The 27,850-nt window shown below is 34.9% G+C and overlaps 2 protein-coding genes across 2 annotated transcripts in view; one reads left to right on the forward strand and one right to left on the reverse strand.

Annotated features, from left to right (window-relative positions):
- The window catches only part of LOC150106848 (fibroblast growth factor receptor-like 1), a 76,771-nt gene extending 63,023 nt beyond the window's left edge, over positions 1-13,748 (forward strand). Inside the window, exon 7 of the mRNA XM_090393490.1 lies at positions 13,249-13,748. Within this exon, the coding sequence (XP_090249616.1) occupies positions 13,249-13,748 (500 nt within the window). The remainder of the gene's footprint in view (positions 1-13,248) is intronic.
- Positions 13,749-20,251: 6,503 nt separating this feature from the next.
- Positions 20,252-27,850, reverse strand: part of LOC150106849 (uncharacterized) — a 99,174-nt gene continuing 91,575 nt past the window's right edge. Inside the window, exon 5 of the mRNA XM_090392767.1 lies at positions 20,252-23,515. Coding sequence (XP_090248893.1) covers positions 22,944-23,515 — 572 coding nt within the window. The 3' untranslated portion in view covers positions 20,252-22,943. The remainder of the gene's footprint in view (positions 23,516-27,850) is intronic.

Consider the following 27,850-nt stretch of genomic DNA (forward strand, 5'->3'; position numbering starts at 1 on the left):
AACATTAGAAACAAAGGGGTTGAGTTTGTTGCTTTAATGAATACGATATGGCCTAAGATTGTTGGTATTAGTAAAAAACTGGCTATCAAAATCAGATATGGTGAGTGGAATCGAGTGTAACGTGTATTCTCTTTTTAGGAATGACAGAAAAGAGGAGAGGGGGGAGCACTACTAATGATATCAGATTACTTAAGTCCAGTTAGGATAGAAACACAAGAAAACAATGATGATAACAATGTCCCATGTACACAATAAATAATGGAAAAAACTCACGTAGAAAGATTATTTATTAGTATAATTTTCGCCGGTGTGTCACAGGCATCTTCAGTACATTAAGCTCAAAATTAAACACTAACTGACAATTCCAAAAAGCGCCACCTAAGTAGCTGGTGTAAGATAACTAAAAAGGTCAATAACTTTCCTAAAAAAATTTTTTTTAAATATAAATAAATAATAAAAAATTAATACAATAAAAAGTTAGGAAAGATTAGCTGATTTGTAAAGTACTACCTCCCATAAAGGGGATAGACGTAAGCCGTCGGATCTGTTTAAGTTAGGAGAATGAAGTAGAGTTTCACATGTTTCTTTATAAAGGCGTTCCATGAGAAACTGACTTTTGTGAAGAACTCTTGTCTTTCTCCAATGAACTCTGTGTCTAGTGAAGATGGCATGTTCAGAAAGTCCAGACTTTTCAGGTTTAAAGTATTCGATATAAGATTGGTGTTCTTCTAGCCGAATAGAGGCAGATCTTCCCGTTTGTCCGAAATAAGATAATCCACAAGAGCACGGAATCTGGTAGACACCTGGATGATTAAGATGTGGAAGCTTGTCCTTAGGAGAAGTGAGAAAGGTGGAGATTTTTCTAAACGGTCGAAAGGCAACAAAAATATTCAGTGGTTTTAAAACTTTTGCTATACGTTCACTGATACCTTGTACATAAGGGATAGTAATGCGCGTTATTTCCTCTGTGTTTGAAGAGGAAGACATATTAAAACTACTCAAAGTTCTTTTAATGAAGCAATTCTTATAACCATTAGATAGAAAGGAAGAAGTTATGTATTGTAGTTCTTTCTGTAAAAGATCGTCTGTAGAACAAAAGGAGTGGGCCCGATGAACCAGTGTTTTAATAATTCCTGCCTTTTGACTCGGATGGTGATGAGATTCCGCATGGATATAATGGCCTGTATGAGTCTTCTTTCTATAAACTGAGAAATGTAGGTTACCAATGCGAAGAATTAGAAGATCTAAAAAGGCTAACTGCTTATTTGATTCTACTTCTAGGGTAAACTTGATCCTAGGATGAAATGCGTTTAACTTAGTGAGAAATTGTTGAAGTTCATCAGAAGAGCCATTCCATACAGTAAAAATGTCATCGACATATCTGAACCAATGCGTAGGTCTGGGAGAAATATTGCCAAAGATACGTTGTTCAAAATGTTCCATAAAGAAATTGGAGATAGCAGGAGAAAGAGGATTACCCATTGCTGTTCCTTCAATTTGTTGATACAACTTATTTTTAAAGGAAAAATAACCAGAATTTATTACAAAATCAAATACGTTTACAATGTCCGAAGGAAATTCCTGTTGTAGTAATTCAATACTTTCCGAAAGAGGCACATTTGTAAATAAAGAAACAACATCTAAACTAATCATGATATCAGAAACGTCCAAATGAAGATCTGAAATTTTATTTTTGAAATCCAAAGTATTTTTTATATAAGTATCAGTTCTTCTAGTTGAAGAGGAGAGTAAATTAGATAAAAATTTTGAGATTTTGTAAGTGGGGCAACCTATACAATCTACGACTGGTCTCACCTGGATTATGAACTTTCAGAAGACCATACAATCTAGGTGGACGACCGAAGAAGGTTTTAAGTTTTTTTTTTTGATCTTCATTCCATGTAGATACATTATCTATAAGAGAATTAAGTCTCTTCAATTGACTCCGGGTAGGATCCGATGTAAGATTTGAAGGAACAGCAATGGGTAATCCTCTTTCTCCTGCTATCTCCAATTTCTTTATGGAACATTTTGAACAACGTATCTTTGGCAATATTTCTCCCAGACCTACGCATTGGTCAGATATGTCGATGACATTTTTGCTGTATGGAATGGATTTTCTGATGAACTTCAACAATTTCTCACTAAGTTAAACGCATTTCATCCTAGGATCAAGTTTACCCTAGAAGTAGAATCAAATAAGCAGTTAGCCTTTTTAGATCTTCTAATTCTTCGCATTGGTAACCTACATTTCTCAGTTTATAGAAAGAAGACTCATACAGGCCATTATATCCATGCGGAATCTCATCACCATCCGAGTCAAAAGGCAGGAACTATTAAAACACTGGTTCATCGGGCCCACTCCTTTTGTTCTACAGACGATCTTTTACAGAAAGAACTACAATACATAACTTCTTCCTTTCTATCTAATGGTTATAAGAATTGCTTCATTAAAAGAACTTTGAGTAGTTTTAATATGTCTTCCTCTTCAAACACAGAGGAAATAACGCGCATTACTATCCCTTATGTACAAGGCATCAGTGAACGTATAGCAAAAGTTTTAAAACCACTGAATATTTTTGTTGCCTTTCGACCGTTTAGAAAAATCTCCACCTTTCTCACTTCTCCTAAGGACAAGCTTCCACATCTTAATCATCCAGGTGTCTACCAGATTCCGTGCTCTTGTGGATTATCTTATTTCGGACAAACGGGAAGATCTGCCTCTATTCGGCTAGAAGAACACCAATCTTATATCGAATACTTTAAACCTGAAAAGTCTGGACTTTCTGAACATGCCATCTTCACTAGACACAGAGTTCATTGGAGAAAGACAAGAGTTCTTTACAAAAGTCAGTTTCTCATGGAACGCCTTTATAAAGAAACATGTGAAACTCTACTTCATTCTCCTAACTTAAACAGATCCGACGGCTTACGTCTATCCCCTTTATGGGAGATAGTACTTTACAAATCAGCTAATCTTTCCTAACTTTTTATTGTATTAATTTTTTATTATTTATTTATTTTTTTATTTTTATTTTTTAGGAAAGTTATTGACCTTTTTAGTTATCTTACACCAGCTACTTAGGTGGCGCTTTTTGGAATTGTCAGTTAGTGTTTATTTTTGAGCTTAATGTACTGAAGATGCCTGTGACACACAGGCGAAAATTATACTAATAAATAATCTTTCTACGTGAGTTTTTTCCTTTATTTATTGTGCATCGATATGTCTACTCACGGTTTACCTCTTTTAAAACTTAATGTCCCATGTAGTGGTGGGTTTGAGTCTATCTGGTATGAAGTGCAAGTTAACTGGCAGCTCAGTTGCATGTGGCGAAGAAATACATCGCAAATTTAGCCTTATTGGTACCAAACGAATGATCATTGTAGTTGACTTGAATTTTCTAAACATTTAATGGGTAGATGAGAAATTTCATGATAAGAAAGAAGAGGAATTTATTGAATTTTTGCGAGACAGCGTTCTCAAACAGCATGTGAAAGAAGGAACTCGAGGTCAAAGATTGCTGGATTTGCTCATAGCGTCAGAATGGATCTCTGTCAAGAATATGGCTATTTTACCACCAATTCGTGACTGTGATCATGCTGTTCTTTCTTGGGAAGTATCTACTTGTATTGAAGCTCCGATTAAAACAGGTTTCATGCTGAACTACAAAACTGGAAATTATGATCAACTTAGAAGAATACTATCTTTGGTCCCATGGTATCAGTTGCTGAGTGGGACAAATGTCAGCAATGCATGGGAATCTTTGAAAAAGTGCTTAAATGAGGCGGTATCTGAATGTATCCCTAGTGCTCTAAGAATAAATAGGGTGGGAGTACTTAAATGGAAGCAAGAGATACATATGAAGAAGATGATGTGGAAAGAGTATCGTGAGAATCAAAGTGAGTGGAGTTATGAAATATATAAAGCTTAGGCCAGAAATGTTATGAGTATTGTGCGGGAAGCTAAATCGGATTATGAAAAGAAATTGGCCATGCAAGCTAAAGGCAATCCAAAAGATTTTTTTGGATTGCTAAGAAAAAGAAACAATGAATAACTTTATTGAATGCAGCTGGTACTCGAGTGTCCGAAGCTAATGAGATTGTTCAGTTAATGAGTGCTCATTTTGCTAAGATATATCAATCAGGTGTATGTAGCATGGTGCACAGTGCTACTGCTACTTTGGATGAAGAGGTAGAGGTTCATGAAAATGAGGCTGAAGAGCTGTTGCATAACCTGGATAAGAAGTTGTCTGTAGGGAAAGATGGAATATCAGCTCGTTTTCTAAAGGAACATTCAGACGAATCGGTTAGGCCTTTCGCATATTTGTATAACTTGAGTCTCAGCTCAGGAATGACACCACGGGAATGGAAGGAATGTAATATAGTTCCATTACACAAGGGTAGTGCAAAACCTGACGTGTCTAACTACCGACCTATCAGTATCTCTGTTGTGGTAGTGAGGATTTTACAGAAGTTGCTAAGAACTCGTATACAGAAATGGGTAGACAAGCACTCTGCGGGAACAGCACGGAGTTACTAAAGGAAGGTCATGTTTTAGCAATTTGCTCATATTTTATAACAATGTTACGGCCGAGTTGGATGAAGGGAATGGATACACTATGATGATGTTGGACTGTTCTAAGACATTTGATAGGATACCACACGAAAGGCTGTTGTATAAATTGGAGAATATGAGATTGGAATATAAACTCTTGACTTGGATCAGGGGATGATTGACAGGCAGAAAATAAAAAAGTGGTATATAGTCGCTGTGAATCTGCCAGATTTAAGGTGACCAGTGGTGTACCTCAGGGTTCAGTCCTTGGGCCATTATTGTTCAATCTGTACATTAACGACATCAGGCAGGGTCTAACATCGGATATTAAAATTCAATTGTTTGCCGATGATGCCAAGGTAGGCAGGGTAGTCAAGGATGCTACTGATATTCAGCACTTACAAAATGATTTGAACAGGCTGGAAATTTGGGCAAATGAAAATGGCTATCAGTTTAATGTTAGTAAGTAAAGTTATGAACTTTGGTATGATAGAGTTCCAGCGGTATGCTATATTAGCGGGGTTATTCTACAAGAAACTGAGGAGGACAAGGTTCTTGGCATATTGGTAGATAGGAATTTGAAGTTCAAAGATCACATAGCAAAAGTTGCAAATACAGCTCAGAGGATAATTATGGTGTTGAAGCGAACCTTGACATGTAAGGATAAAGAAGTCATTTTGCCTCTTTATAAGGCTTTGATAAGACCACACCTGATTTATTGTGCGCAGATTTGGTCTTCCGGGTTCCAAGGAGATAAAGAAGCTGTGGAAAGGATGCAAAGAAGAATTACAAAGATAATATCCTGATTATGGGATTTAGATTATGAGGAGAGATGCATGTATGTGGATTGCAGAACTGGTTAACAGGAGAAAAAGGGGTGATATGATACAGCTGTATAAAAGTTTGAGTGGGTGTTATAGGATATCATCTGATATTTTTCGTTATATATGGAAGGTGGGGAGAGAACACAGGGGGCATCTATGAAAGTTAAGTTTGTTCACGGCCAAGAAAGGGGTAATAGCTAGGTTTTTTCCCAGAGAGCAGTGAGTGAGTGGAATAATTTGCCCTTAGGGATAGTGAGTGCACCTAGTGTAAATGAATTTATGGGAAGGTATGATATCTGGTTTGGGTGAGTTATAGCCTTTCTCAATGAATTCTTGACTTCCTAGAGGTCTCAGACGACAACAACAACAATAATAATAATACGCGCTCTTAACTGCAGCCAAAAAAAATAATAAACAATGATTATTTATTTAATAAGGAAGAGTTTATTCAATTTAATGCAATAAATTGTATAGATTATGTACAGTTAATTTTTTTTCGAAAAAAAAAAAAAATCTATCAAGAGTTCCGTTTTTAAAATTTGAGTTAACATTTTGCCAAATTTGCAAGACGTAGCTAATTGCGTTTCCGATAAAGCTTGATGCTTCCAGAACACGAATAACACTGAAGATATTTTTGAATGATTTGCTCAGTTTATAGTACAAAGGTCAAGACTTAATATAAAGTCGACTTTAATGAAACTGTACATGCAACAAATGCCTTTTTCTACTTCGTATGAATTGTGCCTTTTTTTTAAAGTAACGAATATGTTTATTTTCTCTCTCTCTCTTTATTTATTTATTGTTATAATTAATATTTTTTTTCAATAAGCAGTGACGTTTCTTTACAGTCAGCGAGGTAAAATGCTAACTTATGCATAGTAAGTTTATTACGACAACATCAAAACTGTTAATAATATTAAATTGTTAAAAAAAATATTAATAAAAATGTAATGATTTATTAACAACACTGAAGTAACACAGTATATCAAGCAAACATTCGAATATTTTGACCACTCCTCTAGGCATCCAAAAGATCAAAGGTAGCCATTTATTTTATTTATTTTTATTCATTTATTTTATTTAAACATCAATTTACAGTCTCCAAGATGTTTGAATGCATTTTACATCCAGATTTGTTTGAGTTAGGAGTGTCCTGTGAAGCATAGTAAGATTCCCATAATTGATATCTCTCTATTAATTTTCATAAACGCGAAAATATGGTGCAATGTTTAATGTTTTGCCGATTCTTTTTTGTGTCAAAATGTACCCGAACTATTTACATAAGTTCTTTGATGACAGAATTCATAACTGAAAAATTAAACAGATAACACAATGTACTCATGCAGATAAGAGTACTTAACTCGAGGTCCTAGCGATTTTCGATAACACTTGTATCGATTTTAATTTCCTTTTCATAAGTCTAGAATCGTCTCTATGCTAGATGCTCTTCATAATAAATGATTCTCGACTTTATCAATACAGAAAAACTTGATTAAGCTATGACATAAAATAATGAAATTTTAACTTCGATTCTAATAACAGACTAAAGAATTTAATGGAGTTTCTCCTCTCCTGAAAACTTCGATCTTTAACCACAGTCAGAAAAATCAACCATTCGACTTACCTTATTTTCTTACAATATGAATTAGCATTAGAAACATAATCGCAGCTGTTATTTGCCGTATTTTCGTCTGCTTTCGTCTATGAACACCGCTAGAGGTCGCCCTAATCTTCTGAAAAGTGGAAGTGTGCTGTGACAAACCCGTTAGCGATAGAGAATACCCATCACTTCCTCTAGGAAATTAAAAAGACATACAGGATTTATTTTAATAAATAATAAAATTATTTTGCCGATTAAGGATTTTATCGAATACATAAAATCGGCGAAATAATTTTTACCAATTTTGTATATTCTGTATTTTAACTATATTTTGGAAAATGTCCGTACAGGATGGGTAAACGCAACTGTCATTTTTGTGTACAGCTTAATTGGTATTATTGCATCATGCGTCAACATTTTAATATCTACCATAAATTATTGAGCTCTGTAACTGCTGTTTTGTCACGTGATACACTTTCAATCGGCATTTTTAAGTTATATTTTCTAATAACATTTCTAAAAAAATTATAAATAATTACAATTGGTTGCAATCGTTTTTTTTTTTTTTTTTTTTTTTTTTTTGCTGGCCTGGTTGACCGAGTGGTTCGTACATCCGCTCTCCAGCCAAAAGGCTACGGGTTCGAATTCACCGTGGACATGGATGTTTGTGGTTGTCTGTGAAAATACTAGTAATGGTGGTGGACGGTAGATGGCGATGGTATAGTTGTGGTCCGTTATAGCAGATGGATTGAGTGGTGGAGACAGACTTATAGAGTAGGTGCCCTCCCTGGATGAGTCTTTGGACTCCCTGGAGGTGTCATGTAATAATAATAATAATAATAATAATAATAATAATAATAATAATAATAATAATAATAATAATAATAATAATAATAATAATAAATACAATTTGCATTGAAATAATAGATTTAAAGAAGTTCCAGTGATTTGTCAGTGCAGTATAAATCGAAAGCCTCTTGTTAAAATCTATAACGTGCCTTAATTCTCTTTGAAATTTTTAATATAGTTAAAAAAAAAAAAAGATCAGCTAACGCCTTTTTATTCCCGTATACGGGAGTAGGCGAGGCCATTTAGCCCTATCTAAAGAGCCTGTGTAGCTCAGTAGAAGTGGCGTTTGCACTCTACAGCGCTTGACCGCACTTTAATATAGTTCAGAATGTAAAAAAAAAAAAAAAAAAAAATTCCTCATAAATTCGTTTAATTTCTAGTACTATTATATAATTAATGCTATATACACAGACATCAAGTATTAATCTAATTATCCTTTAGGCCCGAGTCATCATCAGCAAATCTTTCTGTGCTGACTGGCACATTAGGTTGCTCAGGTCTATGTAGCTCAGTGGAAATGACGCTTGCGTCCTCTGCGCTGGCCGCCTTAAGGTAGACTTAAGTTCGAGTCCAGTCACCGACTAGAGTAACTTTCTCTAAGCCTATGTTCGACTGGTTCCCGAGATGATCAATCTCTGGCACGGGCAAACGGGTTTTTTCTCCAAGAAACGTTAGTTTTTCTTCCCGTAAACTTAGGAAAATCGACCAGAGAACCCATATTATTTCAGACAGTAACATATCCTGTTAGGGTTAAGTACCAAGAGAGGCACTTGTTTGCCCGTCTCCTGATCGGTGGCCGCCTATAATTAGTGATAGACATGAGCCAGGTATCTCCTATTAGCTACCGGTGGTGACTGAACTGCCCAGTCGTCTCCAAAAGATAGATAGAGTTTAATTCCTTATAAGGGAATAAAAGACATTAGCTGATTTTTTATGTTAATTATCATTTGGGGTAGATGGTTTCATTACTTTATGTATAATCAATAACCGAGTTTATTGATTATTGAATAACAAGTCTCACACTAGAACAAGTCTGGTGTGAGACTTGTTATTGTGGTTGTTCTTGGCCTAGTCGTCTTTGCCATTGCTTCCAAGGAGTCTGGAGTAAGTGGACCTTTTTTGTATTTTATTTTATTTTATTTTAGACGTATTGTTATTTTTGTCTATGAGGCGCTTGCATTCTCAGATCAGTTTGCGTATTTTGAAGAAAGGAAGAAAGAAAAACCTCCCATTCCCACCTGAGCCTGGCTAACTTACTTTAAGTTGAAAAACCCTTGTAAACGTTATTCGCTTCTGGACGACATTCGAACCCAAACAGAGTATTATTGGAAGAAAGCATGTTGAGCTCTTCCGATCAGATCAAGACGACTCTTTAAACTACTTGTTTGAATACTCGTGCTTTAAAAGTATTTATAAATGTAGAGATAGATCGAACTAAAAGTCGCTAAAATCAGAGTGTAAATTGATTTAATAGCTATCACCGAATTTAAATTAAAAAAAAAATCAGCTAACGCCTTTTTATTCCCGCATACTGGAGTAGGCGAAGCCATTTAGCCTTATCGAACTTATGGAGACTGAGTGGGCAGCTCAATCTCCACTGGTACCAATCAGAGATAGATGGCCAAGGCTATCACTAATTAAGCAGTACGCAGTGAAGAGAGACTGCTCAAATATGCCGCCATCTCGTGGTCCCTAACCCTAACACAATATATTTAATGTCTGAAATAATGTGAGTTCTACGGTCGATTTTCTTGAGTTTACAGGACGAAAAACTCGAGTTTCCGGGAGGAAAAACCCGCTTGCCCGTGCCAGAGATCGACTAACTCGGGAACCGGTCGAAAAAAGGCTTAGAAAAATTTCCTCTAGTCGCCGACTAGACTCGAACCTAAGTCTTCCTTCGTGCGACCAAGTGCCGTGGTATGCAAACGCCACATTCACGGAGCGACACAGGCCCCCTTCGAAATTAAATTTATTTGAATACTTAAATATAAAGAGCTAATAAGCTTCATTTCGGCGATGTAAACATTATTTAAATTAAGGGGATATTAAATCCCACATTGTTTCAAAACCGAATAAGAAACTCAAAGATTGGAAATCAGAGAGTTTCATGCCGAATATAGTAAACTATAAAGTATCGGCGATCACTAGCGTGAGCTAATGCAAGTGACCCTAGTACGTAGTACAAGTCCGGTATTGTACTACGTACTAGGGTCACTTGCATTAGCTCACGCTAGTGATCGCCGATACTTTATAGTTTACTATATTCGGCATGAAACTCTCTGATTTCCAATCTTTGAGTTTCTTATTCGGTTTTGAAACAATGTGGGATTTAATATCCCCTTAATTTAGATAATTTATTTGAATATTTTTACAGAATTAGGGTGATGGTCTAATCTTAAATTTGGGATCACCTCGTAGTGAAGCATTCATGGGGTATCATTAGTTTGCATATGTTCGGCCACTAAACTGCGCATTTTTTGAGACTCTGTATTTGTAGTGCTCAAACATCCAAACTACAAACTCGTATATGATCAATTCCTTAAACAGTGATATTCTTGCTATTCTTCTGGGATTTGGAACACCTCGACTTCAGGGCTGACAAGTAATAGCATTTTATGCCTCTTGCTATTGTTTGAGCAGCAGAGAGAGAGAGAGAGAGAGAGAGAGAGAGAGAGAGAGAGAGAATACGTTGCCTTCCTTTACCTTTGATATTACTCATACCTGCAGGAAAATCAAATTTCTCTGCTTTGGCTGCCTAATACCTCTAGCCTTTCCTAAGATGGTCATATACTTCATTAGCACAGCAGCAAGGATTTTTTCAATGCGACTCCAATCCACGAAAGATTGTCAACTATGGTACATTAGTACCGGGGGTACGCTAAGGATTTTGTTTCCAATTTTGATTGAATTTTTATATTTTTGTGGTATTTTTTATTTATTTTGATGAAACTCTGCTCTATAGACGAAACATGGAACTTTTTCAAGCCACTTCAGGCCTCCAATAAGGAGGATATTGGAGGAGATGAATTTCGTAATCTGGTCTCACACCAGATTACGAAATTCATCTCCCAGCTACAGACAATCACAAACATCCATGTTAAGGGAGGATTCAAACCTGCAGACTGTTGGTTGGAAAGTGGATGAGTTAACCTCCCAAATAATCAGGCTGCAAATTTATCCTTCAGTGGAAAGTCATCGATTCCAATTTCATCTAAAATGCAATAAACTTTTTTTTTTTTTTTTTTTTTTAAGTCTTTTCAATTTTCAAAAGAAAGTGAGTTTTCAAATTTTCAAAACGAAGATGATGGGTTTTTTCCTATCTAATAGTAGGTTTTTATCTGGAAAAGCACACAAGCCAGTTAGATAACACACCAGCTTGCAGATATAATATGCTGGACTCAGAGTTTTTCCGTCGACCTAATTCTAGCTGTCCAGCTTTAGGTATATGAAGAACACGACATTGTTTTCCGATCAAGTCGCTCTTTTCGTTCTGATTTAACATTGTCCCATTTGTTGCTACTTAACTACTGCTCATTCTCCAAAAGTAAAACAGGTCTAAATGGCCTCGCCTACTCCAAAAGAATAAAAATATTACGTATTATATATTAATTAATTTATTTTACTGTTGTGGTTATGCCCCAATTTTTTTCATGATAATGCTCGATGCTTTCTTGAAGAGAGAAATCTCATTAACTGATGAAGATGGTTTACTGGTTAACTTTCATTCACAGACTCTCTCCAACCACTTTCCCATAGACGTTCTGTATCTACAATGTACCTTTTCTATACGTATTTAATAGATACTCTTCTGTTGAATTGACTATGGCTGTTCCTCCAATTTCTCTTAAACCCGTAAACACATTGCATACTATCAATCAATAACCAGTTCTTGCCTAATTTCAAACCTACCGAAACAACACTTCTCTTCTTTTATGCCGTGTACTTCTACTCTTTGAAACAGAAGTAGGAGTAGATAACATCCATCTGTTCAAGAAGCACATCAAGAGATGTTCTTTCCTTCTCCTTACTCGTTTGCTAACACCTGGTAGCAGTGTTTGTTTTTGCAACCTTCTGTCTGTGTTCGACTGATCAAAATCTATAAAAATTATGCGAAACTGTGAACCGGGAGAAAAATATTGGTTGTGTGGAATTCTGAAGAATGCCACAAAAATGTCCAGAAATATTTATCAATTTATAATAAAGTGTTATTTATTTCTGGAATACATCACAACAAAAAACTTACCATTACTCCTTTCTTCAATTTATGGAAGTTTCAAGCCTTGGAAAACTAACATAATCATTGACGGTAATATGTTTCCTCATTTTTATTGTTTAAAATTAATAAATCCACTAATGCCCTTGTTTACTTTTTCTGGGGAATGAAAGCCGTTAGTAGATTTATTATTAGTTAAGTTAACTTTTTAAGTTATTTCTGTTTACTTTATTATGGTATATAATGTACATAAGATATGATTCCATCTTTTAACTGACACATGAACATCCTAAAAAGTCTATTTTGGTAAAATGAACACAAGTCCTTCTTCGGTTTCATTGCCATTCAAGTAGGCTTATCAATTTCTAAATTACCTTTAAGTTATTTATTTCTGGTAAATACGTAGTACTGGATTAAATTATGAAAAAAATTAATTCATTGTTCATCGTGTCTTAATATAAATGAATTTATCTTCATCGGTTGCGGCTTATTAGTGATACGACTAGGCTAGTTATCTCTATTGGTGGAGATTGCACTGCTCATTCAGTCTCCAAAAAGTAGATAAGATTGAAACGCCTTGCCTACTACCTCATCGTATGTTACACTTTCGGCCAGGCTTACACATTTTACCCCGTAAGCTTCCATAACTAATAATCCAGCAGAATAAGTTGGTTGCTCCTTATTCCCAGTGGTATCCCATATCTATTGAAGCGTGTGTTCACGGAGCTGGTTTGCCTGCTTTGCGGGAGGAAAAACCCCAGGATAAACTGGAGGAAAAAATCCTGCTGTCCACGCCCAAGACCGGCTAACTTGGCTATGGCTGAGGAAGATCCTTATGCTCCTTACGTCATCGACGGGAATCGAACCTAGGACACTCCTTCCCAGGCATATGGTTGCGAAGCTCAAAGCCACTAGGCTAACCACGCGGAAGCCTACAAGCGAATAAAAGGCATTGGCTGATTTTTTTAAATTTAATAATTCATATTGATTTATTATCAAGATAATTAAATTATCTTAATTTATATTAAAATAAGTTAATAAATCTGTATTTAATTCAAGTCAAATTCTCATGTAATACAGAAAATAAAACCACACCATATTTGAACAGTCCAAGGACCTGAACGCATTTATTATTAGATCTTACTCTTAGTTTCGCTCAATACAATTACGTTAAACTAATTCATTTGAATTCTCTTTTCAATTACAGGGCCAAAGACCATAACTTTAGGTTGGAGTCGAAGCGTATCGATCCATCCTGGTCACCCCAGTTCGTTGCTTGTAGCCATTCCTGTCACTCTTGGGGTAGTTGTAGGAGTTTTAGTAGCTCTGGTAGTTCTTTGTCATCGACGAAGGTTTGATACTCCAATTCCAGCGAGGTTAAGTTATCGAAGGGCGGATTTAAGAGAAGAACATCATACCATAGCGCTTCCCCCTTCCGATTTAGCGATAGCAGAAGAAGACGACGAAGAAGAAAACTGGAGTCCTGCACCCAACAAGCAAACGGACACCTCCGCGGCCGCTTCTTGTAGCAGTAACTCGGATGAGAAAATAGCAATGACCGTTTCGAAATACAGTGAAAGGCAGTATTGCCCTCAGATGGCGACATCAGAAGTTGAGCTTAAAGGCAGTTCGGTGGTGACAAGATTGTACCAACATCAGCAACCTAACTCTAATTATGACTGTTTTGTTCTCAGGGATGATGTCTGAGAATAGCGTATTTGAAATAAAGAGAGAGAGAGAGAAGTGGGGGAATAGAGAGAAAAAGAAAATAAAGTCAAGAAGGGGAAAACACATTACAAATACACACATAAGTAAACATATCAATCCTATCCGTGTTTCGCAATGTGGTTTGGTGAAACAATAATGCTGTGCAGTTGTATTGTGCAACATCAGACTGTAGTGTATATTTTGACTGGAATTCTAGTAAATTATGTGCTTCGCCAACGTGTTTGTTTACTTTTCCCCATCTTATTTGATCCTTCCTCTACTGGTCATTGTTATAAATGTGTCTGCTGTGAAACTATCTAGTACTGAATTTACATCAAATATTTGGTTTTTCATCTCATTTATCTGCATAATTGCATTAAAGCATGACATTTTTAATACAGTGTTTCCGCACCTGTCATGACTTGAAATTGGCTTTAAGAGAACGTGCTTACGACCACATGTTGTTTAGCTTTCTCTACTACCAAGAATAAACAATACGTTAATATGAAAAAAATGTTGCATCAGTTTTCCAAAAAAGTAGATAGAGCACCATAATTAATGTTTTTAAATGACAGAGAAACACTGTCTTAATATAAAGTATAGCATTATTATTATTATTATTATTACAATATCAATTCTAAATAAAACACGCCTGCTAAATGCATTTTATTCCCAAAAGGGAATAGGCGAGGTCATTTAGACTGAAAACTTGGGGAATACCAATCTCTGCTCTTAGCGACTCATCATAGCTGGTCCAAGACTGTTAATGAATTTTAATAAATATAGCATCTAGGGAAGAGAGTATGGCAGACATCTCATGGTCCCTAACATCATACACGGTTGTCTGAAATAGTGCAAGATCTACAGTTGATTTTCTTAAATTCACTGGTTGAAAAAAAAACAAAAAAACTTGAGTTTCCAGAATAGAAAACCCTAATCGCACAAGGCAGATTAAAGAAACCAAGAACTGGTGGAGAAAGAAGTAGAAAAAGTTCGTTCTAGTTGGCGCCTAGAATCGACATTAGAACAGAGTCTTTCTTTGGGCTACCTAGCGTTATAGATTTAAACGGTATTTCCGCAGGGGTACACAAACATGATCTCTGTTGATATTAATATAAACTTCGATTTTGTGAAACATGTTGGGGCATTCTGAAACATGTTGCTCACACTTTTGAACCTGTCGACCTTATAGTAATGACGCAAGTGTATTAAATTTTCTGTAAAATGCGTGGGAAATGGCTTTTTAGATTCCATATTAGCAGAGAAATATATTGAAAGCTAATGTCATATGGCATGTTTCTGAATACGAATGCTTTTCAATCACTGATTAGTCCAAAAGAATGAAGGAATATTTGCTATTCCTCTCAACAAATCTAAATAAAATGTTGAGAATACGCAGTTAAAAAGCAAATAAAACTTATCCATTGTTTTTGTTAAGTAGTCTCATGGAAAAGGTATTTGCATCTACAGCACCCAAAGAATGACAGTTCTTTCTAAGTTCGATTCTAGTCATTGACTAGAGGAACTTTTTCTGAGCCTTTTGCAGATTTTCTCTCTGGAAACTCAAGAGACAACGAGGTGGCGGTCTCTACTCTATTTTTAAGAATGTCGTTTAAAATAATTGATAACCTTGGGCGAGTTATATATATTAACTAAGGCTGGTGACTGATTGCCCTGCAGTTTTCAAAAACGTTACGCCTTAACTGTTCACCTTCTCTCTCTGGAGAATAAAAAGATATTAGCAGATTTATTTTTGTTACAACATACATTAAAATTTTAAAATAAACTTCATTAGTAGAGAGGCCTGTGTAGTTCAGTGGAAGTATTATGTGCCATCTAAGTTGCTAGGTCGCTTGAAGAAAGAGCGGCATAAGTACAGTTCTAAACTCTTATTATTAGAGAAACTTTTACTCAACCTTTTTCGGCCAGTTCCCCAGTTTGTCGATATCTGGATAGGCAAGCAGGTTTTTCGTCTCAAACTCAAGATCATTTTTGTTTTACTTTATTAGTAAAAAATTTAAGTCAATTATACTAATTTACGCTAACTCCTTTCATTGTCCAAAGTAAGTACACCAGGCCATTTAACCCTAACTTTTGAAGACTAGTGTACACTTATCTTCCACCCTAAAACAATCACAGAATAGCTGGCCCCACACTACCAGTCGTTTATTTGGCATCCAGTGAGGAGAGTACAACAGATGATTGCCGCCATCTCGTGGGCTAATCTAACACTATAGATTATTTTCTGATTTAGTGTGGTTTTTTTTTTTTTTTTTTTTTTTTTTTTTAATCAGACCACTAAAAGTGAACTGATTCAAAATAAAAACGAAACTTAAATATAAAGACCCAATAGGCTTCATTTCGGCGATATAAACATTATTTAAATTAAGGGGATATTAACCACATTGTTTGGGATTTAACATCCCCTTAATTTAAATAAAAATGAAACGAATCACAGATTTTAATAGATTCTCAGTTTACAAAAAGTCGTCTAGCCAGAGCAAGTTATATGCATATGAATTTAGATCAAATGAACAGCCATAAAATTAATTCTGCCTATATGTCACAGTGGTGGAAAGGGTTCAAAATTTTGCTCTCTAACCAGAAATGCATTGCCTTGTTTTCACAACCCATGTTTAAAATTAAAACAGAAGATAAAGAATTGAAATCAAATAAATTCAGAATAAAAAGTATTTTCATTTGAAAATATCACCGGCAGTTCTATTTCCAATAAATAAAAAATCATTTAATGCTAATTTATTCACCAAAAGAGGTAGGAGCAGCTATTTTAGACCTTACTAAATTTAAAAATCAGAAGCCGATATCCACTCTTAGGAATTACCGAAAGCTGAGTTAACGGCTATCGACGATTTTAGATGTATCTGGACGAGAGCACTTCAGACAGTTGTGGTCCTGAAACCACTCATTGTTTAGAAATGGTAAGATTTACGGTCGATTTTCCTGATAGGATGGTACAAGCCTAGCTGCTGGATAGAGATAGACTAACTCGGGAACCGGCTGAAAGGCCTAGAAAAAGTTTATTGGAAAATAGAATCAACTAGAATTATGGTAGAGGAAATGTTATCCAGACTATTCACAGATGCTTTACATATATATATATAAATAAATAAAGAGAAAAATGTGTTTGCACATGTTGTGCCTACAGCAAGCTAGAGGTCAGCTACTAGTGTATAGAAATGACCATTGAGGATACAGCCATAATTATGCACTTCGTATAATAGCATTTTTTTATTAAAGTTTATACTTCGTTCTAATAAACAGAGTAGAATTGATAGATATCCAATCTTATTAAGCAAATGATTTGCAAGAAAAAATATGTGCTAGGAAGACCTGGCTACACAACCCAAAAGAATTTTGTCGTTATATACTGGAAGTAAAAGAACAGTTGTGAAATAACTACTGAACGCAGATGTTAAAAGGTAGGTGGAGGATGCAGAAGACATTGTTCAACTAATAGGTGCCATTTTGCTAATAACTATAAATTGGCACATGAAACAAGATCAAGGCAATCTCTATACTAGATGACTCGGGAATGAGGAAGAGGCACTAGAGTTGTTGCATAAACTGAATAGTAATTCTGCAGTTGATGGGATATTAGCAGTGTACTGATGGTATTCATTTATTCGTTTAGGGTTTCCTTGTTGGGAGGGACCCTCCTAACAAGGAATTAGGTATACACTATCTACCAATAATTATCCAGACACTTTAGTAATTTACAATTGATACCAGCAGGCAAATCCTAATATCAGGTATGTCCACCATTGGCACTGATTACCTCCTGCACCCTTTGAGGGAGGCTTTATGCCAATGGGCAGCAGGCATCAGGTGGCATTTGTTTCTGTTCTATCAAAGGCAGCACAGAGTTCATCAGAAGATCGAGCACATGCTGCTCTTGATCTCACTCGTCACTCCAATTCGTTCCACAGGACAGGGCAGTCATTTAACACCCATCACTTCATACCATTCCATAATATAGCTGCAGCTTGGTGGCATGGACCCATGTTACTATCAAGCAGTCACTTTGATAGTAACATGAGTCCATTCCATAAAAACTCCATAGTGTAGGCAGCACCTGATTATCCAGGTACTACTGAGCTGCCTTAATGGAACTACAGACAACCAGTGGTCTCACTTCAAACAAGCTGAATGCATCCAACACCATTACTCCTCTGCCACCAAACTTTACTATGGGTACAACACTGTGATAAGCATTCACCAGCCTCCACCTATCAGACTGGAAAGGTAAATCTTGATTTATTGCTCCAGAGTACCGTTTTCCACTGGTCAATTGTCCATTCATATGCTCTTTGCACCAGGCTGAGATGCCTTGTTCATTGTTGTGATGTTCAGTTTGTGTGGCATTGCTTTTCTGTGGAAACCCAGTAAATGGAGTTGTTTTCATATAGTATTACTACTTACCATGTTGTTATTGGAGCTCTGGAACTCATCATGGATGGTCTGTGCCAATCGTACCTGTTTTAACACCCTCCTATCTCTATCATTTTCGGCAGCCACCCTGTGTGTTTTCCTACACTAAAGCCAGAACGTCCAATTATTGATCATATTGCCAACCATTGATTTCTGGGTGCTCCAGTTGAGTGGCAATGGTGCATATGAACATGCCACCAATGACCCTCTCTCAAAGTCAGTGAGTTCATGTTGTGTTGCTGACCACCTGTATTCAACTGCTATGATGAAATACTGCATCCTACTATCTGTAAACCAGTTTTTATGTTATTAACAAGGCTGGAATGTTCCATAACTTCAAATAACAGAGGTGTTCAGACAATTATTGGTAGATAGATGTAATGTATATTTTTATGACTGTAAATACAGTATGGATTCTACTACTTGAACCACACTAGAGAGCCAACATGATCACCTTTGGATACATACCATAGAAAGCTTTGAAGAAACTAATGGATCGATTTTGACATTGGATTACATCTTACAGTTAGGTCACCCATTGCTGTGGCCATTCATGCCATAACAGATGGCCATCTTCAAATTTCCACACAAATGCTACAATATTCTTACATATAAAAATTAACTTCATATGCTATGCATGGTTTTGATGATAACACCTTCATGCTTAGAACGAGGGTGTTATCAGTTCTAAGCATCAAGATTTCCCATAACCAACTATGAGCACTGAACTCCTTGTCACTTTCTGGGAGAGGGGTTGAGGATGGCCTTAACTTCAATGCTAGCACAAACTGACCACATCTATAGCTTTGAAATTTGGATGTCCTCTTGGCTTAAAACACCATTTCTCAACTGCATGCAACTTGTTAGTTAAAAAAATATAAAGAAAAAATTAACCTATAAGAAACGATATTAGAAACCCTGGAGTTATTGAAGATTAAAGCAAGTTTGGGGGGGGGGGGGGATATTCCTTGTAGAAAATAAAACAATACTGTATTAGGTCTCACTTTCTGAAAATTAATGAGATTACTGAAAAAATGATTTAGATCAGCATTTCAGTCAGTTCTAATTCACATTCCAGAAATTTCTAATTTCTGAAATGTAATATTTGTCAAATAAGCATAAAATCTATTATCAATAAATGGCTACGGGCATTCTTGAAGTCTGCCTTATCCATCCAAAACATTTAATTTAATAAACATAAAACTTTACTAATTTACTTAAGATATGGGTGTAATATGGTGGTGATTTAACCCTTTTCAGCCATATCTGACTCTTGGGTAACTTTGTAGCCAAGTGCTCTTGCCATGAAGTATTTCTGGTGAGATTTTTCCAAGGTAGTTCACCATTGCCCCCCCCCCCATTTTATCCAGGCTTGGGACCAGTATACAGCTGATGAATCAGACCTATGGCTGGGACATACTATTTATGACTAATCCATGTGTTCATGAGGCTGGTTTGCCTGTTCTGGGTGTAATGTAGTATACTGGAACAAAAATACGCAATTTGCAGTGACCCTCCTTAACTGCATCCACAGAACATGTAAACAGAACTGTTTATTTGCTATTTTTGTCTGACCTTTGCATTCAGTTAATTATAGTCATTTTGGCAAAATATTCATAATACATCTTATTTCAATCTTTGTTGTTGTTCTTATTAATAATTAATGTGGCTGTTTTATGCAGTGCACCCTACACAAGTTTATTTTTAAAAAAAACTTGAAGGTATGCAACATGTTACCAAGCTGGTTGCAAGATAGAAGTATGAAATCTTTTTGACTATCATCTGTATATGATTTCCATTTGCATCTTAAAAGAGCAGCAAAAGGACAACTCTTTATGAGTGAAAAATTTTCAGATAAACTAACTTACTAACTTCTGACAGAATTGATACACCACTCCCGCCCCACCCCAAGTTCTTTTGTGAAAATGCAACTAAAATTTCACTCACAGATAAAATTACTTGCTCTGTCAAAGAATTATAAATTTTGGTAGTTCACTTACAACAGAAACAAACATTTTAAAAATGAAAAAAGTAACAGTACAGCAAAGCATATATATAAATATAATATAATCATTTATTTGAAATTGCTGATTGCCTGAATCTAATTTACCATGTACAATGAGGCCACAAAAAAACTAAATTGCACTCAAGGTTTTAACAGAAGCAATTATATACAGATATTAAATATTTTATGCTAGCACAGTTAAACCTTAGTGAAATGGCCACCTTTGCAGACTGAGAAATAATTTTGATTAGTGATTTTAAAACTAACTAATATTTTTGCAAACTTTAATAACCCATAGTACATAAATTTATATTGAAATAATTTTGATAGTGCCCAAATGTAAGTAGCACAACATAAAACACTGAAATCAATACTGTAGTCTAAATGAGAAGAATCTGAAATTTCTTCTGAATATTATAATAATAGACATCTGTAAAAAATTAAGACCAAGTCCATGGAAAGGAAGTAATGCTAATACAAGGCTTGATTTTATAGAGCAATATCTAAGAAAACCATAGGCAAAACGATTAATGGTGTACAAACCAATAAACATGCCAGTTGTTTTTTTTTTTTAAAGCATATAAAATTTTTTTTATTCGAGTATAACCAGCTCTCTTTGGAATATATTTCAGAGTATTCATTTCACAATGATGTAAAGCATGACATGAATACCCTGAATTAATAGAGAAAGTTACACTTACATAACATCAATCAGCACTTGCATTGCAAAGAAGGAGAACACATCCAAGCCTTCAAAATACACAAACAAAATAGTCAAATACTGAATTTTCCTTGTCAGAAATAAACTAGCTTTTGTTTTATAGCAATGATGTTCAATATTTGCAAAAAAAAAAAAAATTTCTTTTTTTGTTCCCTTTGAGTCAACTGACAACAGAGGTGGAATATCCCAGTTACAATAAATTGAAAAGCACATAAGAAAATTTCTGATCAAACATTCCTGGATAAATATACGTAACCAAATCACATTAAGAACCATATGAGCACAGCTATTTAGCTGACTGTGCATCTCATAAAACTTCCATGTCAGATAAATGCATTTTTTCAGAAGTTTCTTATAATGATAAACATAAGATGAACAGCATAATGACAATATATAAAATTAATTCATTAGCAAAATGAATTATTAATTTTGCTAATGAATTAGCAAAATGATGCAGATACATTTACTCAGTAAAAGTCTAAGTTCAACCAAAACTACGTGGAAATAGTGGCGACTATTTGATAATAGTTTATTTCAATTTCATTCCTATGGCCTAAGTTTAATATTCATGAGATCATATAAAAATTGTATTTTAGAAAATAAGATAAATTTTAATATTAAAGACTGTTGCCTCTTATACACCATTAAATCAACACAGAAAACAGTATGCATGGTCCAACTTGGTCCCATCAGGCAGGTGGACTGGTTTAACAAGAGACGGTTCACATTTAGAGGTTTCACTGACTAGCATCAAAACTTAATTTTTTTTTCTCCATAGATATAGAAATGATCTTCTCCTTAGTGCTTATGCAAAGATGAAAAATTTTACAAACTAAGATGATTTTAGAGCAAATATTCAATAAAACGGTTATGTTATCAGCATATAAATATTAAAAGTACAATTTACAGTTACAATGATGCCCTACATCTGAAAATTTTGAAGTAAAATGAATGAGTCTGCAATTATTTGCATTGCTGATGGTCTGAATATATAGGTAGAGCCACTGATGAATAGTTTTTACCAATATCTACATTTTTCTTCTAATGAAATAAATTCTTGTTAACTTATTTAAAACAGTGCACTATGAATCCCTTCCAAAACCACATTATGTAGCATACAAATTTAAAATATAAATAATATGAGAATGAATCGAATGTACTCCTTTCCAGGTTTATACTAGTATTCACAAATGACTTTCAGAAATATACAGCATGTGATATTACAAATTGCGTGCATTGCATTTAAATACATTCTATTAATAATGTGGCTTACAACTACTCATATTTAAAAAAAAAAAATGAAAAATATAACAAAATAGAAGTTAACTACCAGATATCAGGTACATAATATACAAAATATATACATTGCTACAGGCAAATATTTGTTTTACTGTTTTCTCACCGTCTTTAAAGAAATATACAGACAGGACATTAAAGCATCTCTTTTTTCCTGATGAACAAAAGCACTATGACTAGGAACATGTTTACAACTTCATATTCAAATGATTAACAATAAAAATAGGCAGTCCTACCACATGACAATGGATACTATTTAGGCTTCCTTTAAATATATTTGGTCTCTCTGGATGCTTCACAAATTACTGACGGTTGCAAAGCAAAATATAGTTAAAAACAGTAAACATAAATGCATGATCTGTTCCACAGCAAAAATATGGTGGATGCAATAATACCTTTATATAAAATAATGATGCCAAACTTTGTTATAAACAAAACAGTTACATAATACTCTGAAGTTGTGGTTCTGTTAAATAGGTCTATAGAACATCTTAATCTTAACAGTTCTCATTACCAAAACAGTTTTAATACTAAAATCTCAACAACAGCAGTTACCATTACCCTGTTGAAACATGTCCAAGAGAACAATATCATTCCAGGCACTAAAATATCGAAAGCCACCCAATGCTGTCCATTATTTCAGTATTTCAGCTAGGCAGTTCTTGGCAACTCTTAAATCAAAGCACCAATCAGACAATAAGAAGAAAAGAATATATTAATTCATTCATTCTTTATATTCCAAGAGCAAATAATGCTGTAGAGTAGTTGGTATTGGCAAGTCCTTGATATGTCTTAAACGTTGATAACCTAGGGCAGTACGGATGGCACACCTAGAATAGTGCTGTAAAGAGCGAGGCGATGATGCTATAGTGTTATACCAATGATACCTCTCCCATAAATGTGCACTGCTTTGATGTGGAGTGGAATGAAACAAAGGATGTGAATAAAATGGGGCAGGAGGTGCCTGTGGTCTTAGTGTTACAGCCCATGGTGGTGGGGTGATACTAAATAAGTCTGAAGTATTTGGTGGTGGTGACTGAGCCCATGGAAATGGATATGGAGGTGGTGTTATGTTTAATGATGCCAAACTGGGTAAGTGAAGTAAACTTTCAACTACAGCTTTCATAATAGTCCAATCTTTACTGCGACACTTAAACTCTGATTGAATAATATTGTAACCACGTTGATTAGTAATTGAGGTATCAGCACCATAAGCAATTAAAAATGCAGCAAGTTCTGGTCGTTTATGTAAACGTCCACCATCACCAAAACACACATAATGAAGTGGTGTCAAGCCTAAAGGATACAAAAAGAAAAGATTTAAAATTTTAGCTCTAAATATAACTTTCCACTAATAATATAAATTTTTATACAGAAATCTTTATACAATCTAAATTATACAAAACATTTACAAAAGATTTCAGAGTATGTATATACTGACTTTAACGATGTAGCATGTTGTTGAATATTACTATCTTGAAGGAAAGATTAGAGGTAGACAAATACAAATAAAGCTTCAAGTTATAAGTTATGTGAATGAATAAGCAAACCATAACATCATGAAACAGAGTCTAGTAATTACTTACTTCCACTAAATTTTTAAATATACAAATGTCTCAAAAGACCATAGTCATCAATTTCTTGATATGTACCCTCAATGGGATATACAGGATGGTATCCAGTACATGACTTAAGTTTAAATTATTAATATCCTGTCAACAAATTTTCCCCAAACTTTCAGCACTCCAATATTATCAGATCTTATATTTTTATCTTCCATGGGAATTCTATCTGTATTAATCCACCTAGATCTTGGTCCGCTGGGTCTATTTCCTACCATGTTTGCATCAAACACCTGATCTGCTCACCCTCCCTCTCCCCTTCTGTTTAAGTGACCCCACCACAACACCTTAAATTAACTCCTGATACATTCATGAATGTTAACACAATGACAAATTACTTTGTAACATCTTCATTTTTAATATAATTCTGTCATTGATGCCATGTATTCACTAGTAATTTTTCTCATAACTCGCATATCTCTAGTCTTTGATCAACTGTTTAATTTCGAATCCATCTCTCATATCAAGTTAAATACATATTTAATCACATGGCTTCTCACCATATCAGCTTTGCTTATTCTATTTTCTATTTCCACGAAAAATTGTGCCTAAATATCCGAAATATTTTACAAGTTCCATAGGTTCTGCAACGAGAATGTAATAAAAGTGTGTTCTTGCTCCCCCCCCCCCCCCTTGGTATATTCTTGAGTCTGGCTCCCATTGATAAGACCTCAGTAAAAGTCAAAGAAAGAAAGTATGCTTTGCAGAATACCAAGGCAACTGATGTGAAGTCAACAGCCTCTATATATATATATATATATATATATATATATATATGGAAGCAGCCTCGTCATGAAGATACTTCATGCACAAACTTTGTTTGCATACACTTGATTAATACATTAAACAGGAATATAATTTATCAAGTAAAATACAGATTTTTCAATATTTCAAAATTCAACATTCAAATTTCTTATCAAAATTTGTTCAGTCATTTCAAATTTTTGTTTCAATTGATCCATCTGCAAGGTCAATTTTTTTTATGAAATTATATTACAGCAATAATGCCAATCTGGGTGGATGTATAATTTATTAAGGATATACATTGGTTCAACGATCATTTTTATTAGCAAAACAATTCAAACCGATAATTCTGCACTGATTGGATGGAATTTAATAAAATTTGGTATTAGGGATCTTTATTAAGATTTGTTCAGTCACTTCTGTTAAAACTGGCTATCTGAATTGTTTAGAAGTCAATTTTGGATGAGGACTGGAAATAAGAATTTATATGTAAATAAATTCTGTATGGTCTATGAGAGAAGAGGCAGGGGTGTAATCATTGGCATCCACTGAACTGGAGAAGATTAATCAGTATATGGATTTTACGTAATCTTTATATCCAGACATGAGAGGAAAGAAATTGAAAGGTTCAAGCTGTTTTGGTTATTTTTTTTAAAATAAACAACACTTTGGATTTTTGACTTGTTAAAATTGTTATATCTAATAGCCTATATATGGCACTGTCTCCATGTCTTTTCTTTCTTTCTATGGCTCTATAGTCCGATTCAAGCTTTGGCTTCCTACAACTTCTACAACTCTGTCTGTCTAGAACCTCACTTCTCCAATATGAACATTACAATATGTTGTTTCTATCATGTTTATAGCCTTCTTAAGAAGACTGTAATTTTCCATACAAAAAACATGCCCTGTTCATATAGATTCTTTATAGAGTTGCTATAACTCAGTTGTATCTGATCCCCCAGCAGATCATCATCATTTACTGAGCCAAATATTACCTAAGGATATTTATATTTGTATACCTCGTAAGCTGAATACATGAGAGAAAGAGAGAAATAAAAAAAAAAAGCCTGATTATTCTTCTTTATTTGATTAGGCACTTCTACAATTCCATTTAGCTGGCTTGAGATTATTACTCCTAAATATCTGAATTGTTCCACTTTTTCTATTTCAAGGTTTTAAAATTTTATAGTATACCCACAGATACGAGACCCTTCGACACGTCAACAGAAGGAGAATCCATTACAATAATAGGGTAATCAATCCGTATTGTGGGATGGGTTGTTTATTATTACACTTTGGAAAATTAATTTCTTTTATGATCATTGTAGTCTTTAAAGTGGTAACTATTTTCTTGCATAACAGTTGGAAAATTTTACCTATAAAGCACATGATTTTGCATGTTGTTAACCAACATGCAAAATCATGTGCATGAATCTACTCTTCTTGGCAGTCTACCAACGAGAGCTCACTCTTCTGTGGTCGGACTATGCTAATCCTTATCACATTCAATATCAGTAAACTGATTCCACATTGTATCTATCGTTATTTTAGTTTTTTGATGATTAATTTTTATTCTTATTTCATATAATTTTTCTAATTCTATATGTTTCTTCTGCTTTCCTTCCATTTGGTACATGACATGCTAATATCTGAATGTGCTATAATCTGCATTGGTTTGTTATTATTATTATTCAGGCCTCCATGGAGTCAAAAGACTCATCGCAGGAGGTCCTTCAGTTTATTATTGTTTTTAATATCTACAATCAACAATTGAATAACGTATTCAAAGCCAGGCTAAAAAGAGTTTAGACCAGTGGTCGCCAAAGTGGTCGATATCGACCCCCAGGGGTTGATATAACATTGTTAGAGTTTGATAGAAAAATATAAAACATCATTGTATGGGTAATATTTAATTCGGTTAACTTGAATTATCTCCATCCTGAATGGCAACAGCGATATGAATAGGACCTGTAAGATGGAGCAAGGTCATGAAAATAGTTAAGGAGGCCAATGAAGTAGGGCAAAAATGACATATTTACCAAGAAGTCTTTTTTGCATCCTATTATAATTACGTAATAGTAAAATAGAAGGGGATCGATAAAAAAGTCAAGAAACTCTTGAAGGGGTCGACAGTCAGAGAAGTTTGGCGACCCATGGCTTCGACCGTCTCATTTTAATCCTCAAGTTATTTGAAACTTATTACTAACACCATGTTCCAACATAAAAATGTGCACAAATTCACATGGAGAGAAGAGGCAAGGAATAAGAAAAGTCTCATTGATATGTTATTGTTGATAGTGATGTTTTCTCCCTGGTGCAGGACACCAGAGTGTACAGAGGATTTGAAATTGGAAGTGATCATTATTTAGTCTTGAGCAGGATAAAATTGAATTTCATAATGAAAAGAATAACATGTAAGAAAGTTATAAAGCCAATAAAAGTTGAGCAGCTCTCAGATGTGAACTGTAGACAAAAAAAAAATCACAAAGATTAATAAAGAAAAAATGAAAGAGTTTGAGAACAGGAATCAAACCTTGGAGATTTAGTGGCAAACTTTCAAAAAAACCCTGATTGATTCAGCTAGAGAGGCATGTGAAGTTGTCTGCAAGGATAGAAAAATTAAAACTCCATAGTGGACACAGGAAGTTAAAGAGGCAGTGAAAAGAAGAAAGCTTATCAAAAGTTCCTGGCAAATAAGTCAACTTGTGCTCTTAGAGAACACAGAGACAAATGTAAGAAAGCTAAACACTATAAAACTAGTAAATCAAAAGTCATGGGAGGACTTTGGCAAGAACATAGAAAATAAATATCAAGAAGGTGGTAAGATATTCTGGAGGTTGCTGAAGAAGCTTAGAAATGGAAGAAAGTGTTGCAAAAGGAGTTAGAGATGATAAAGGCAACAGGAAAACAGGAGAAAAAGATATCCTTGAAGTATGGAGTAATTACTTTGAAAAATTGCTAAATGAAACAAGCAGTGATAGCACAGTGGAAAAAAAAAACTCAACAGGCATACAATCAGGAATACATATCCATACTTGAAGTAGAAAAAGCCATCAAAGGCTTGAAATATGGAAAGGCACCAGGAGTAGATGATATTCGACCAGAAATGCTGAAGTATGGTGGTATAAGAGTCTTACAGTGGCTGCACTGCATAGTTCAGAAGGCTTGGACAGAGGGACGAATTTCTCATGATTGGAGTAGAACTAATAGTACCCATATATAAAAAGGAAAATAAAACTGAATGTAAGAATTACAGAGGTATTGC

Source organism: Typopeltis vanoorti, chromosome 5 (assembly GCF_054136105.1).
Source record: "Typopeltis vanoorti isolate ZY-2024b chromosome 5, IOZ_Tvanoo_1.0, whole genome shotgun sequence".
Taxonomy (NCBI): domain Eukaryota; kingdom Metazoa; phylum Arthropoda; class Arachnida; order Uropygi; family Thelyphonidae; genus Typopeltis; species Typopeltis vanoorti.